Source organism: Lycorma delicatula, chromosome 4 (assembly GCF_047948215.1).
Source record: "Lycorma delicatula isolate Av1 chromosome 4, ASM4794821v1, whole genome shotgun sequence".
NCBI classification, from domain to species: domain Eukaryota; kingdom Metazoa; phylum Arthropoda; class Insecta; order Hemiptera; family Fulgoridae; genus Lycorma; species Lycorma delicatula.
The window spans coordinates 10,937,221-10,954,709 of NC_134458.1; the positions used below are offsets into that span (position 1 = coordinate 10,937,221).

Genomic DNA, 17,489 nt, shown 5'->3' on the forward strand with positions numbered 1-17,489 from the left:
ATATTTCTTTGAAGTTGTAAAAAAATGTCAATTCCACGAGTTCTTCCAGTGAATGTAGACAGTGCGAGTAGTTCCTCATAACAAGTAAAATCATCAGTTATTGCACAAATAAAATGTAGCACTTGAGCTGAATCTTTTTTATCTGTTGTTTCATCTAAAGCTATTGAAAAATATACATCTTTATTTTCAATTAGTTTGTGAAGTTGTTATGTCACATTTTGAGCTAATTCATGCTGTCTATCAGTTATAGTACTTCTTAAAAGAGGTAACTGTTTGCGTTTGTCAACTTTTTCTAAATCTAAACAACCCACTGCTTCAACAATACATTCTTTTAATATTTCTACATCAGTAAATGGTTTACCCTTTTTTCCAAGTACATTTTCTACTTTGTATGTGACATCAACTATAGTAATATTTTTCCTCGTAAAGCACTAAAAGCTATCTGTTGATGCATTGTTTCTTTTTCAGTTTTTGAAGTGTAGATTGACAAGCTTCTCCTTCTAATTTGGCATATTTATGTTCTTCATGAGTTAAATAATGTTGATTTGCATTACATTTTTTTAAACTTGTAAGTACTATATTACACAACAAACATGCCATTTTATCTTTCACAGCAATAAAGAAATAATCCTGCTCCAACTCTATATTAAATGTTCTGTTTTCTTCATTAAACTTTCTTTTTCTAGAATGCTGACAATTAATGTATTATTAAAATTTTCATTTAAACAACTGTAAGCACAAATCTATCAGATGAATGACAAATAACGCTGATAAACATAATTTTTGTTTCCTAACATGCGATACATGATTTTAATCTGTTTTTTCATGCTGAAAACGAATATGAACTGAGAATCTTTCTATCACCCATCATTTTTGAAAAATTTTTAAATTTTAATTAAAGGATTTTTTTCATTTTTCAACATATAGTTAGCATTTTAAGCTCCTATATTGTATTTTGTTAGCTCATTTTTTATTGTTTAACTTTGTTAACATAATTTGTAAGCTATAAATACACAATACTAGACAAAGAATAAAATCATATCATATTCACATATTATGACATCATACCTAATACTGAAGTGTGTCTTCATGGACAAGATTAACAATGATTTTGATTTTGAATTATCTTTCAATAAGACACATCTTATACCACAAGGTGAATTAAATGACTTTGTTAGGTATTTAAATTTATCAAAAAATCAAGCTGAACTGTTAGGATAAAGACTGCAAGGTTGTATTTACTTAAAATAAAATACAAAATTTTCAGGCTTTCGAAGCCGATAAAAAGAACTTTCTCAGTACTTTATTGATGAAAATAATTTGGTTTATTGCACAAATACTGATGACCTTATGTTGCAATTAGGACAAGTTCATAAACCAGAGGACTAGCACCTTTTCATAGATTCGTTCAAGTATAGTTTAAAAGTGGTTCTAATACACAACGGTAACAAATATCCATAGATACCAATCACTTATGGTATTAATTTGAAAGAGATATATGATGTGATGAATGACTTTCTTGAAAAAATAAATTATAAAAAACATAGCTGGAACATGTGTGGTGATTTGAAAATCATAGCTATTTTTTTAGGCATGCAGTTAGGCTATACTAAGTGCATGTGTTTTCTTTGCGAATGGGACAGACGAGCTAGGGATCAACATTATATTACCAAAGAGTGCAAGAAACGAGACTACTTAATTCCAAATGGGAAAAAGATAATTCATGAGCCTTTAGTTGAACCCAAAAAAATATTTTTACCCTCTCACCATATCAAGCTAGGACTAATGACAAATTCTGTAAAAGAAATGAAGAAGGATAGTCCTGGAATTTTTTACATCAGGCAGAAATTTCTGAATGTAAGTGAAGGAAAAATTGAAGAAGGAATATTTGTTGGTCCTCAAATAAGATAGTTGGTCAAAGATGATGTAATCAACTCGATGTTAAATAATGTAGAAAGTGCAGCTTGGGCTTCATTGGGTTTGCAAAAATTTTCTCGGCAAACAAAAATTTGACAATTACTACAATATTGTTAATCTTACTTCAAACAGAGCTGTGGAATGTAATGTCTTTGAAAATACATTAACTCCACTCACATCTGGATTTTTTTCCGACAACCTCAGAGACGTAAGTGACAAACATGGTGAACGTTTCCACCAAGACATTTCAGTGATTGAAAGCCGCTATATAGGGAAATGGAATACTAACATGCTAGCCGATTACTGTTAGACATTAATTCAAATCAGAAATTAATTAATATCAAATACACAGATATTTTTGAATAAGCTTGTCCAGATATCTAAAAATAATCATACTGCAAAAATCATCATCCAGGATAATGATTATAATAACATGAAATGACAGATGGTAAGCGAGGCAACAAGTGCTCCTACTAGGAGCTCTTTATTTGTCAGTAGGTGAAATTAAAATAGATGAGTGATGCACTAGTAAATGATAATTTTTAAAAAGCTGAACTGTTCCAATCTGTTTTTTATAGATGTTGGGCTGACAATTATAGGAAGCGTTTATTATCCAAACATAAAAATCTAAATATAATTTTTCTGTTAGAAGATAAAGTTAATAAGACTTTTTTTTCAAATATATCAAGACTTGAAACTGAAGATAATAGATCTAAAATTAAGCAGCATTGTTCATTTAACAATGATTAAAAGGTCTCAAATACCATAATTAAAAAATTAAAATCATATTTTTCTACTTCTAGCTCATATTTTTGATCTATCAATTACTCAAGGTATGTTCCTAAAATGTATGAAGAGTCTCCAGTTGTACCACTTTTGGCAAAAGTGGCAGTAGAAAGCTGGCTACTAATTACAAACTGATCACTTTACAAATTCATTTAGTAAGATTTTTAAAAGGGTCTAAAAGGTAAGTTAGTTTCTTTTTTCTATTTTTCCATAGATAGTAAAAATCATTTTGGCTACCAAGAGTGTAAATCTAACATTAATCCTTTATCTGAACTAACTAAAAAAATAAATATAAAAAACCACTTCACAAAAGCACTATTGGGATTTTTTTTTCATTTATTATGAAGGTCTTTGATTGGTTTGATCATGCTATCTCGTTTAAAAACTTGAAAAATAAGGCATTCAATGTTCTTCTATTAGTTGACGAGTCTTGTCTGACACAGATGTCAGGCTTTTAAATAATCAACATCTGAGTGACTGGAATTAGCAGCTCCAATCCAAATACTAAATGTTGAATTCCTTGGTAACAATATCGGAGCCCATCTTAATCATTACATACATAAATGATGTTTCTAGACTGGAGAACTCTAGTGAAATTAAGGGAAATATTTATTGTGTTGTTGATGATACAGCTATCATTTTGGAGGGAAATATTATCAATGAAGTAAAAAGTCTCACAAATGATGGAATATTTATTAGTAGTTATAATCTGGTTACACTGTAATTTTTTGGCACTTAACTGTAAAAAAAGTGCATCACACTTATCAACAAAAGTTAGGGAATGTATTTGCGCATGTGTTGAAAAGTACTAACTAAGATTTCAGCCATTTTGGATGCTCAGTTATTGTTTGTTAATCATTTGAGTAAGTCATTGTGAGTGTTTTTGTAAAAATGGAAAAAATCAAATATCATGTAATTAAATACTTGCATTTGAAAGGCAATATGCCTATACAAATTAAAACCGAGTTGGACACTGTTTACGGGAACTCTGTCCCATCATTTGCCAACGTGAAAAGATGAGCAGCTGAATTTAAGCATAGTCATACCAGATTAGTTGATGAAGAGTGTTCAGGATGGCCAAAAACTGCAACCACCACTGATACATCAAAAAAGTTCACCAAATGGTACTGGACAAATTAAGGTTAGAGAGATAGCCTCTGCTATGGGCATATCAAAAGAATGTGTTTGTCATATATTAACTGAAGAATTGGATATGCGTAAGCTATCCACGCATTGAGTGCTGTGTTTGCTCACTTTGGACCAAAAACGCATTTGAATGAACATTTCCAAGGCTCTGCTGGAGAAGTTTAAGCAAAACGAGTCAGATTTTTTCAATCAATTCATAGCTGTAGATGAAACGGATCCATCACTACACTTCTGAGAAGAAACAACAGACAAACTAGTGGACTGTAAAGGGTGAATCTGCTCCAAAAAAAGGTGAAGATGGTTTCCATCGACCAGGAAGGTCGAATTTTGGGGAACTGTCGAATGGGGACTGTTTTTTGGGATAGTAACAGAAATTTGTTTATCAATTACTTTCAAAAAGATAAAAAGATAATGGGACAGTATTACACATCATTACCTGACAAGCTGACAGCAGAAATTGCAAAAAAGATCCAAATTTGAAGAAGATGAAAGTGCTCTTCCATCAGGACAATTCACTTGCTCACACTTCGATGGTCACCATGGCTAAAATTCATGAATTGCACTTTGAATTGGTTGACCATCACCGTATTCACCAGATCTGGCCCCAAGTGACTTTTTCCTGTTTCCTAACCTCAAAGTTTCACTTGGAGGAAAGAGATTTTCATCGGACAAGTAGGTTATCGCATATGTAAATGCAGAAATATGCCAGCTACTATTTGGAAGGGTTAAAGAGGTTAGAGCATCACTGGAAAACGTATATCAAGTTGAAAGGGGACTTCGTTGAAAAATAAAATTATATTTCAGAAAAAATACATTTTTTTATGTTAGGCTCAAAACTTTTCAGACAGCCCTCGTACTTGTCTTAATAATAATTACAAAGGATAAAGATGAATGACCACATAGGCAGGTAGCAAGAAACGAAAAGAATTCTAAAAGGTTCCATTACTGGAGAAATTAACAATTAGGAACTAAATTAACGATGAAGAACCCAGCCCTTAGCTAAACTTTACAGATTTTAAATTCAAAAATCAAAAAAGATCTCCACAATCTCTTCTTAGACAAAATAGGTTAAGTGTTGGGAAGGTGTCTGGTTTCCTAACCGGGAAATATATATATATATATATATATATATAATTTTTTTTTAGGTCAACATTTCAATAAGACTGATATACTTCTGAGATAAGGACATGCTAGGTACCTCGTCTTCCCAGCCATAGAGGTTCTATACTTGAAAAATTAAGTACAGTATTTGCTTAGGATTAAAATTACGCTAAAAGAATCAGAAGAACAGGAATGTAAAAAGAGTCTTTCAGGATGAGGTGTTGTACAGCTTGAATCACTCCATTAAAATTCTAAAAGCTACTTGAAAAGATTAAAAATTAATTAATTAGGTGAATTAGTAGAATTTGAAAAAAATATTTTTTCAAATTCTACTTAAAAAAGTATTTCTACAGGAATTACATTAACAGTAAACAATTGTTAAACTGCTAACAAAAGGAACTGAAATGAGTAGTAAGTATTATAAAAGTTATGACCAGAACACTTAAGCATAAAATTCAATACAAAATATAATAAAATGGAAAAAATACCAAGGAATGAAAAAAAAGGAAATATGTTTTTGATATCAATTAATGACATCAAAAATATAAAATAGGCATGTGCGTGTGTACACATAATGATATGTCGCTTACCTTCCTCCTCTTCCACTTTTTTGTCTTTCTAATTCAGCTTCAATCCGTAAATTTTCCATCTCATCCATTTCACTGATGGATTCACGAATATCTTCAGCAAATTTACAACGGTCATGATCATTACGAGCATTAAATGTAATAAGAATCCGTGAATCTACTCTCTGTGACAATCTGATACCATATGGGTAATCTGAAAAAATGTTATCAGTAAATGAGAAAAATTACATCATCAGACATATAAAAATAGGGTAGCCAGTTTTGACTAACTTACAACTTCAAGCAAATAATCTCAGAATACTAATTTGTAAAACATACAAAAATGAGTGAATATTAATTTTTGAACCTATAAATATCTGGTTTAAAAGGAAAGTAAACATACATATGAGTGAAAATACTCACTATTCACTAAACAATCTAGTCAAGCTTCAATAAAATACTCCACATTATTAAAAATTCTAATGTTTTTTCAAAAACTTTTTGAAATCCTAAATTTCTGACATCAATCCAAGAACACCCGCAGATAATTTGTAAAATAATAAACTGATTGAAAATCCTACATATAATAGAAATGACTGTTAATATATTTTAAAATACTGAAAACACTTGAACACCATTTTATGGAAAACAAGATCTAATAATACTTCTACGGAATATTAAACTGAATTCATACATTTCCCTTGTAACCATCCAATAGACAAAATTAATATATTAAACATTGAAAGTAACAAACCATTTCATGATTGCCTTTATATTCAACAGTAAAACAATGATATGCAGTTACGTTTCTCATAGGCATTATATAATTGATTATACCTGATAAGCAAACGCTGATAAAATTTTAATTTTCTAAATTCATTGTCAAGGCGATATAGCCAAGATATAATAAATGAGCCACAACTATCTTATATTCTAAGGAAAAATTTTTTAATACAACTTACATGAAACTTCAAAAAGTGAAACAACAAGACCAGACAGAGAGAAACTCTGTCGAAATGTATAGGTAACAGAATTTTTCTTCTTGCTTAGTATTTTTGTAATAACAAGTAGATCATTGAATAAGAATACTTCCCGTTGATGAACCCCAGGTCGTTCCTTCTTATAAATATCTGTCACTTCATACAGACGACAATAGCAAACCAATCGGCGGTGAGGTAGAGCTAAGTTCTGTTATAAAGAGATTATACAATAAATTATAATTATATTTACTAATGCAGCTAATGTTCATAATTGAATAAAGTTTATTTGGTAATATAAATCATCAATATAAAATAAAACACATTAACCAGTACATTACTTATATATATTAACAACCCCCTTATCATTCTTCTTTGTTAACTTAAATAAATAGACATTAAAGTAATTATCACTTATATGACAAATTTACATACCAGAAGCATCTTCAGCATGTGAACAGTATATTTCAATGATATATTTCCACACAACACGATTCAAGGAACGGGCAAGGACGTTCCTTTAGAAACCCTAAATCTCTTCTCCGTGGCTCTTACATTTCAGAAAGAAAATTAATTTTGTACCACATATCTAAAAACATAAAATCACTACTCAGAAATGATGTACTCCAATTAGGATAAAAATTCCCAGATCTCCAGAGAGATAGATGGGTTGGCACCTGTGGCCTGGAAGGCTTGAGCTTTTCTCTGGATGATGCTGTTTATCTAAAAACAGCAGTGTTTAAGCTTGAACTTTTCTAAATTCTAGTTCAGACACTTCATTCATAACAATAAGCATATACAATACGTAAGAAAATTCTGGAATCAGCCACCACTGTTTACTTGTCATATTTTATATGAAAACCAAGTAATTAACTTTTTTTTTTGGGGGGGGGGGGCGAAAAACACTTGCATGTTATCATCACCCAAAATAATAATTATAAAAATATAAGAGAAAAAAAACACAACTAAAAACTATAAAATTAAACAAATACTTACAACCAATATTACAGCTAAAATATATTATAACAAAAAAAACAAACTAAAACTAGATTAAAACCAAAATATTAAAAATAAAAACTAAAACGTATAACTAATAATAGACATAAATCACAAAAAACTTACAACTAAAATCACAATCTAATAATTACAATAAATAAAATTTATTTAAAAAGAAACAAAAAATATAGAATTTAAATAATCATAAATAAAATTTAACAAAGTCCAAAACAGGAGTAAAGGGCCCCTTCTCAGATAACAGAATAAAAAACTATCATAAAAATTGTAACAATTAAAAAGTAAAACAACTATATTAAAAACCTCTTCACAGAACAAAATATATATATATAATATTAAATTTGAAGCATAATACTGTCATAAAAATAGAAACAGGTGATCTAAAATTTCCTTGACATTGCCCAAAATTCAACAAATTTTTCTGGGCAATTTAAATTTACGATGCAAGGCCACACAACATATGCAGTCCACAAGAATATGGTATACAGTTAAGCAGCAGTCATATCTTACGCATAGCGATACATTTTCTGCTGACATCAGATACCCATGAGTAGCTCTTATATATCCTATTCACAATCGACAGAGGACCACTTCCTCTCACCAAATTTTCCTGTGGGAGGAGTTCCATGACAACACAGTATCTTTGATATGTCAAAGTTGTCTACTGCAGCAATCCAGTCATCTTGCCACTTTGCGCGAAGAGTGAGTTTTACACAGTTAATAAAGTTGGATATAGTAACACGAGTAGTAAAAGATGGTTGACTACATGCGCCTTTAGCAGCAGAATCTGCTTGTTCATTACTCAGAATTCCAGATGGCTAGGGATCCAGCAGAAATTCACTTGTATGTTTCGATGATTCAACTCAGTGATTACATTATAGATTTCAGTGATGACAGGATGTCTGGAATAAAAGTCTTCTAAGGCTTGGAGAGTACTACAAGAGTTGCTACAAATAAGGATATGATGTTACTTAGGATTAATGATAATCAAAGCCTTATTTATAGTGTATAGTTCAGCAGTAAAGACACTTGTAATACCAGGTAGACCAAACATTAATGTTCTGTCTCTTTGCATAAAATGCTTGTCAAGGAGATAGGGTGGTAGCTTGAAGGGCATGCTGTCTTTACGAGATTTAAATACAGGTATGACAATGGCTTCTGACCAGATGGGTGGGAAGACTTGTGTGGCGAATAAACTATTAAAAATACACAACAGGTATTGTAGCACAGAATTAGGAAGGTGTGACAACATACTGAGACAATGTTGTCAAGTCCAAGGGAGGTGTCACGTGAATTTTTAAGTGCATGACAACCCATTAAATGAAAATGAAGCATTTAATTTACTAACTGAATCACCAATTAATGGTAATACTTCCATCTGTATCTTGTACCTCTGAAATTCATTACTATACGATAAAGTGAGAGACACCGGGTGGAAAGAATCTGCTAAGGTAGTTGCCACTCCAAAAGATGATGAAAGGTGTTCTCCTTCATGAATGAGTCTTTGAATGGATTGTTTCGGTGATCCACAAATTGCACAGATCCTTTTCCACACAGTAGACATGGAAGTAGTATGTGAGATAGTGTCCACATATTTCATCCATGACTTCCTTTTAGAGTCTAAGAATAACCGACGACATACCACTCTAGGCTTACGATTCAAATTTAGATGTTCATTTGTAGGCCTGCAGTTAAATTTGCACAAAGCCTAGGGTTTCTTGATGTCCGTGGGATATATCTATTAGGATTCCCAAGTACCCAGAATGTAAAGAGGTAAGTTGATCAAGGGCATCTACACAATCGTCATACTGTGATGGGAAGGCTTTACAGTAACAGTTCCAATCTACCTTTTCAATAATCCATCTTCGTGGCATTTTGTTCACCTTGCAGTCAACACCAAAAGCAATAATAATTGGGCTGTAGTCACTGTCATAAAAGTCATAACAACAGACCAATTAAAATGGGGGGCGTAAAACTGGTGAGCATAAGGAAAGGTCTATGTTGAATGATATACCAGACAATAACGGCATGAATGTGCATGATCCATCATTCAGTTCACAGAGGTCTAAGTCTTGTCTCACTCTATTTATCACATTTTCTTGAGAGGAGCAGAAAGATGAGCCCAAGAAATGTGGTGGGCATTGAAGTCTACTACTATTAACAATGGCAATGGGATTTGTGTGAGGAGATCTGACATTTATAGAGCACTGAACTCAATGAGAGCACTGAAGTTCGGTGAGAGATACAAATAGCAGATATGCAATTTGAAGGGGACAGAGATTTTCACAGCAACAGCAGAAATGAGGGTAGGTAGTGGTATCCTTGTAGCTGACACCACATTCCACATGAAAATAGCAACTCCACCACTCTGTCTATTGTCCACAAGACAGTCGTATCTCTCACAGAACTAGCCTCTGAGTGTTACTGCATCTTGTTATAGTAGATGTTTCTTGAAAGCACATTATTAATAGTTCATGTGAACACATCAACATACTCTAACATCTTCAATGCAGAACCATAAACCTCTTAACATTCCACTGAATAATCCTCATAAAAAAAGGTAGTTATAATTACAGAAATACACACAAATACAAAGTGTGGCTATTATATAACAAGACACTGCTACAGAAGAACTGCGCATGTGCCAAATTCGTACAACCGACAGCTATGTAGCGTGAAGCCTTCTCTTTCAATTGTTGCTACTCCAGTTTCTACAGACATATTAGTCTGGCCATGACCTTCGTTTGGATAACATGTTTTTTATTTTGCTGAAAAAATTATAAGCCTTTTATTATAGCAGAGAATATTGGAAAAATTTAATATGAAACTTAGAAAAACCACTACTGAAACTTATCTTTTATTAAAAAAGCATATAGCAATGAATGTTTATCACGTGCACGAGTTTTTGAGTGGTTTAAGAGTTTCCAAGAAGACATTAAAGATGATGTTCACCCGGGTCGCCCTTCCAAGTCAAAAGCTGATAAAAATATTTAAAAAATTGGTATATGATCTGATCTGACCATCAGCTAAAGACAAGAATACTTGTCTTTATTCAAGGTCCTTGCTCAGCTCCATGAAAAACTAAGAAAAAAAAACAACCTGAATTGTGGAAGAACAAATGCGGGTTCTTCACCAGAAACCTGATGTGGGTTCTTCATCAGGACAATGCACCAGCTTACACGACATTGTCTGTCAAGATGTTTCTAGCTAAATATAACATTCCAGTGTTAGACCATCCGCCTTATTCACCTTACCCGGCACCATGTGACTTTTATCTATTCCCAAAGGTTAAATCTGCATTAAAAGGACCAAGATTTCAGACCACTGAAGCTTTGAAAGAAAAAGCGGCACGCGTCATGAGAGCTTACAAAAGGAGACTTCCAGTACTGTTTCAAACAATGGCAAATTCACATGGAACGTTGTAGGGATAAAAGAGGGATGTATATTGAAGTGGATAATAACTAAATATGTATAAATTTAAAATAAAATATTTTACAGCATTAGTCTCGTTATTTAATAGCGTGTATAAAAAATTAGTTGTAGGTGATTCGATTTTTCTTTTTCAAATTTTTAATTTTAAAAAACTCCGATGCTCTGTGGTCGGGTGGTTCCTCAACCATATCATCCAGTATATGAGGTGATGGAGGGGGAGATTTTGAAAAATGGGAAGATGCAGACAACATCCCAGAGGAAGTAGTTGTGTGACCTCCCTTAACAGGGAGTTTATTGGGTGGCATACTGCCAGCTGTTATTTACTCCTGCCTGTACAGATAAAACTTTGGGGACAGGAACTTTAAGATCCCACTAGTATTAGTTTCACTACCTGCAACTACAGACCTTTTATTCATTTTTTTTTAGCTCAGAAATAGTTGCAGTAAGTGAAGCAACCTGATTAGATAATATCTGAAAAGCTTTTTCTGCTCATTGTAGGATCCACACTGTTGGTTACCTGCATTTGTAAGGGCTTTACTTGATGTAGTTGCAGTGAAACAAACATCTGGTTCAACCAGGTTACGAGAGTTCTGTATCTTTTTATATTCTCTTCATGCAGCTAAGAAAGATAGTTTCTGCTTCATACAGATTTTGAGAATTGCCTTCTCTTCTTTAATAGTTGGGCAATCTCAGGAGTGAACTGTGTGTTATCCACTGCAGTTTGCACATTTTTCATTTGCTTGGCAGTTAGTGTCATTGTGGCCTTTCTTAGCAATCATGCACATATCTCAGTTTTCAGGCAAGATGTTGTAGCGCGGCCAAATACTTGACATTTGAAACATCGCCATGGGTTATGAATGAAAGGTTGTACTCAATCTCACATCGAACCAAGTTTTATTTTTTCCAATGGTACTGGAAAATTGAAAGTCAGTATAAGAGAAGGTGTTGGTTCTTCTATTCCGCTCTGTTTCATTATTTATTTGACACTACAACTTCTTGGGGATGAAGCTCATCAGCAATTTCCATGACGTCCATATCCTGAAGGTCATGGGAAAAAATTACCCGTCAGCTTGTATTCAATGTTTTGTGGCACACCGCACTTACGTTTATACTACTCATATTAGTAGTCGTAAAAGAGATCGATTCTGCACGTCATTATATGTTTCAATCAGAATTTCCTGATATTCTTCGGTAAATCGCTTGAACCCATTACAACTTTATTTACGGCGAAAGGCAAAACCTTATGAAGGGAGCCACCTACCTGTTTATTCTGAAGAACTACAAATCTGATGTTTTTATATTGGAGACTTGATTTGTCACCATTTGTTCAGAACTATCCTCATCAGACAATGCTGAGCGAGGCCTCTTCACAAAATTTTCTTCGGTGGTTTTTTCAGATCGACCACCAACCATCTTAGGATTTTCTTTTGGACTAATAATTTAGGTCCCATGAGTACTGAAGATATAACAGACCACTCCAGCAGAGCACATACGTACTGGAGCTACAGCTAAATACAACTGTATTAGCCCAGGTGACCAGAGGACATCTTTCGAGCCTCACTGTGTACAGACATTCACCCATTGGCACAATAGTTTCCACCTTGGGTTACAGTTGGGATTCATAAGATGACACATCACCACTGAATGTAAATGTAAGAAGAAACAGTAAGAATGTTGTAATGTGGTTGTGTACAGGTATATATTGTAATTTGTGTAGTGTTCTTCGTGTAGTGTATGTGTATAGTGTAAAGTATTCTGCAGGGGCTCTGTGTGTAGTGGAAAGAATAGCTGCAGAGGCTATGGCCAATGGGTCGCCAATCCCCAAAGTCTTTAAGAGTAAGACTTCCTGTTGGGAGAAAAGCATGTAATGTATGACCTTTTTACTACTTAAAAAATTAAAGTTGCATTTCAGATGGAGACAGACATTCCAAACTTTCTTTAAAAGTTTGAATTTTAGCTCTACATATCTGTATCTTTTTTTATCATCTAGTCACACTCATTTTTATAACATAAAGTGATTTCCAAACTTTTTTAATACTGCATATTATTCTTACTTAAAAAACCTACTCTTTCAGACGAGTTTATTTTTTCAAAAAAAAAAAAAATATTGACAAATTCTCAAAAAAAATATCATACTGTTACAACCTTTTAGTTGAATAAACAAAATAGAAGCACAATTCTGAAAATAACTTCTTAAATTTTGTTTTCAAATCTTTCATAAATGTTTTCTGGAATTTTCACTGAGCAAGACATTTTTTCTTTAATACAAAGCATATTTTATATTACTTTTTAAAAATGCAGAATTTATAGAATACTAGTATGATTAAAAATAAATTGAAGATGATACAAGGAATGAAAAAAGTCTTTTAATCTGTAAATTGTTTAACTACTCTATCTGGTGATTAATTTATTGATAGTGATAAATAAAATAGATAACAGTAAGATGCATGATGTATACCGGTTTTTTCCCCACAATTGTATTCTGCACTTTAAGTACTTGAGTTACATGATCTGATCCTGGTTTGAATTCATTTGCTTTAACCCTTTCATATATTCCAACCAGCATATCTCTATCTATGTCACAACAATCATCAATACCTGAAACCATAATAATTATTACTTAAGCAGACAGAAACAACAAATAAGGTAACAAAAAGTTTAATGAAATTTATAAAGAAAATTTTAGGAAAAAAGTGTTTTTTTAATTTCAATAATGGCACTAAAACATGGAACACAACAATACTAGGAAAATAAAAATTAGGGAGGCTTTTGAAATGAAATAGAGAATTGTAAAAATGTTATTATAAGCTGAGAAGAGTGTAAAATAAAATGCTTTTAAGATTAATAAGAGAAGAGGTAAGTTTGGAAAAAATCTTGTAAAAAGGACAAAGCTGGTGACCCATAATTCAAGGCATTTGGGAGTTAATGAATTTGGTTCTGGAAGGAAATAAAGAGGGAAAACAACAGTAAAGGAAATCAAAGATTACAGTATGTAAAACAGATAACTATGAATGTAGGATGTAGGAAAAACACTAGGCTGAGAGTTTTTCACAGAATAGAAGGGTGTGAGAACTAGTATAAAATAAGACTGATAACAATAAAAACTTGAATTATCAAATCAGAAAAGCACCCTCACTGTATCATATTTTTTTAATTACAATACATTGGAACATTACTAAAATTTAAATATATTACTCTCATGTAAAAATAGTTAACACAACACTTGAATAGTTTCTTTCTGTTTGATAATATTATTGTAAACTTTTTCTTACAAATGTGCATGAAGAGGTTTGTGTGTTGGTGCACACATGCACATGTGCCCATATACAACAAAACAAAAAATACAATTAGGCTATTAAAAGTAGACAAAACATTTTTCATTGTCAATTTTGTTTTTTTTTAATTCATGTAATATTCCAATAAAACAATGTGTAGCTTTTATGAAAATTTCAAGTAAAAGAAAATTTAAACAAAATAGTTACCATAGATACAAAAGATACTACATACAAGACAAAAAAAATTAATCTTTAAAGATTACTGCAAACATCCTCAACATGCAGATCTATGAACAGATAAAAAACACATTTTTAACCAGAGACCATGGAAAAGTATCTTCTAGTACATTATCACCATTTGAATTTTATTAAATTCCATTTCTTTCTACAGCATCACAACTTCAATAATTTATTTACTGACTGGATTACAACGGTAATTAAAGTTGAGAAAAAAGAACTGTTTGCTTTATCTATCAAATAGAAATCCTTGAACTTTTAAAATTTGAGAATATGTGAAATAAAAAAAAAGATAAAAACTTTTTAACACAAGAATAAGTTCATATGAACTGCATGATAAATAAAACACAAACAATTATCAAAAAGTGTTAGTAAATTAAAGGAAAAATTAAATTATATTGTGGTTATTTAAGTAACAAATTAAGTTTAAATTTAAATAATTAACATTGTAAGGTACAGCCAAGATTTTAATAATGGTAAAGATAAATCATCTAAAGTTTTGTGAAAACTGGTCCTGGATCATGCAAAAAATGTATTAACTGAAATGAATGATTTCTACTTCAATTTTTTCTTATTTCTGAAATTAAATATAATGATGAAAGGATGCCATTTTGAGACTATAGATGACATTAAAGCAAATTTGTCACAGACCCTGAATGCCATTTCAAATAAAGATATCCAGGACTGCTTCACAAAGCGAAAACACCACTGGGAGAAGTGTGTGAATATAGAAGGGGGGGGGGGGTACTCTGAAGGCAACAAAGGCCAATAATCTCTAAAATTAATAATAGAGATTAAAAAAATAAAGTTTGGTAATATTCTGAATAGACCTCGTACACATAAAATCTCTAAAATTGAAAAATATTACAGTAAAAACAAATACAGTTTTAAAGCAATCTATAAAATACATCTAAAATTCATGCATAGAGCAATACTTACCCCTTAGGTTTTTGATGAAATCTTCAAGTTTCATTCTACGTTCAGGTTTTAAATTTGGTGTATGTAGATCTGTGTTGAGCATTATGATAGCAAAAGCTAAAACAAATACAGTATCCAAGTTGCGAAGCCTTGAAACAACATCTCTATTGCAATGACAGTATCTATGACTAAAAACTTCCATAAGCCGTTCTATTTTTTGTGCTTCACCAGGCATTCTAAAGTATGTTTGAAATTTTCTAAGTGCCACATCAACTTGCATGCCAGACAGGTCCAGTTCTTGAGCAAAACATCTAAAAAAAAATTAATACTTGTTTATAAAAAAGATAAAGATTAGATTCATCAATACTTTAGCTTTTAAGCTTTTAAGGGAGAATAATATTTCTCAAACTAAATTAGGAATCTTTTAAAACTAAAACAGAATACGCCATTTCTTTATCGTCAGATGAAACAATACACATCTGCACATGTGCATGTATATACAAATACATGATACATAAAAAATATATAGAATACAGTTAAATATTCTAAGTTCGTTTCAAATAAAATTTAATCTTTGGAACACAAAGAAAAAACAAACACTGAGGATTCTTCAAAAACATTGCATATAAATGCATCAGCTGATAAATAAGTAATTTTTCAGTTCAATAAAGAAGGCAAAGAGAAACTATATTACATCTCAAGTTCCTATACAAATCTAACAAGAGATCTTTGTTATTCTTGAGAATGATTAACTGCTCTTATGTTCTACCATAACCTACCCTAATATTAAAAGAAGACAATCTGAATAATATATAAAAGTATTCCATACAAGACAAAAAAACACTTTTGTGGAAGACTTTAGAATACACAGGTATACTTTTCTTCAGGGTTCAATTACAGATTCTAAACTCTGAATCAAGAAACTTACACTTTGCAGTCATAAAGTGCAGTATCAATCCTATCCTATTTAAGCCAACTATTCTCTAAGCTTCCTGGGAACAAAATTTAAGTCAGTTTATAAAAAAAATTATACAAAGAAAACAGCTTGACATGTTAATCATTAAATCTAAAATCATTCAGGAAGAGCTAGTTTAGATATTTTTCCCTCCAGAATCTATAAGCAACAAATTTTAATTATTCTGATGACGGAACATAAGCTACTACCCTCTACAAATGCAGCCCACCAAGGAATGGAGGTGACTCATCACCAATGGATGGCACCAGTTAGAAAATAATGTTTGATGAGATGTGTTGACGCAAGGAAAAATTTTGATTTTTAGTAAGAGTTAGTTAATACATGAACCATATACTGCATCAATACAAAATATTTGTCTCTAGGAATATTTTTTTATTTTAAAAAGAGTAAAATTGTTCCAAGAAATATAGATTTATACATACTACTATATATCACAATATCATAATGGTATAATGATGCATAATTATTATAACAATGCAACCATAATAAGATCAAAATTATAGTTAATGAATAATAAAATTTTTACAATCTCACAAATTTTCTGTATTCAATATTTTTTCCCATCTCATTTTGTAATCAGATGTTAATCACTGCTTTCAAATTTCACCCATCCATCTACTATAATCAACTGTGCCATGATTAGAATTTAACTGTAATGAACGGCAACAGCAATAGAGAAAGACAGAATGCAGCATTGCAACCACTGTGTACAGCATAAGATTTAAAATTCCCCACCACATAATCACTCCTCCTAAATAGAATTCCATTACAAAAAAAGAAAAATTCAGTAAAGAAAGGGAAAAAATGATTAAAAAAAAGATGAATTAATATAGAGAATTGCATTATTCTCAAAAAACAAACAAAACCACTTACTCTAAAGTAGCACTGTTGAATGGATTTTGAAGATTGCCTAAGTATTCACCAATCATTTGTTTGCTCAAACCTTTTCTAGATATAAGAAATCTGGCGACACTCTGGGGTGAATTTTCTAAAAATCCTCTACGAACTAGGTAACTAATCCCCCTTTCCGGTTTCTTATTGAAGAGATTTAATCCTACTCGATACTGACGTTTTCTAACAGTTTCTGACACCTGAAATTAAGAAAAGAATGTAAAACGTATTGAACTTAAGTAGTCTGTACATG

General features: G+C 31.8%; 1 protein-coding gene across 1 annotated transcript in view; it reads right to left on the reverse strand.

The window, feature by feature from the left end:
- The window catches only part of siz (Brefeldin-resistant Arf-GEF family protein schizo), a 75,193-nt gene that overhangs the window by 22,101 nt on the left and 35,603 nt on the right, over positions 1-17,489 (reverse strand). Inside the window, exons 7-11 of the mRNA XM_075362296.1 lie at positions 17,219-17,436; positions 15,391-15,680; positions 13,398-13,537; positions 6,479-6,704; positions 5,541-5,730 (exon numbers count right to left, since the gene is read on the reverse strand). Of these exons, the coding sequence (XP_075218411.1) occupies positions 5,541-5,730; positions 6,479-6,704; positions 13,398-13,537; positions 15,391-15,680; positions 17,219-17,436 (1,064 nt within the window). The remainder of the gene's footprint in view (positions 1-5,540; positions 5,731-6,478; positions 6,705-13,397; positions 13,538-15,390; positions 15,681-17,218; positions 17,437-17,489) is intronic.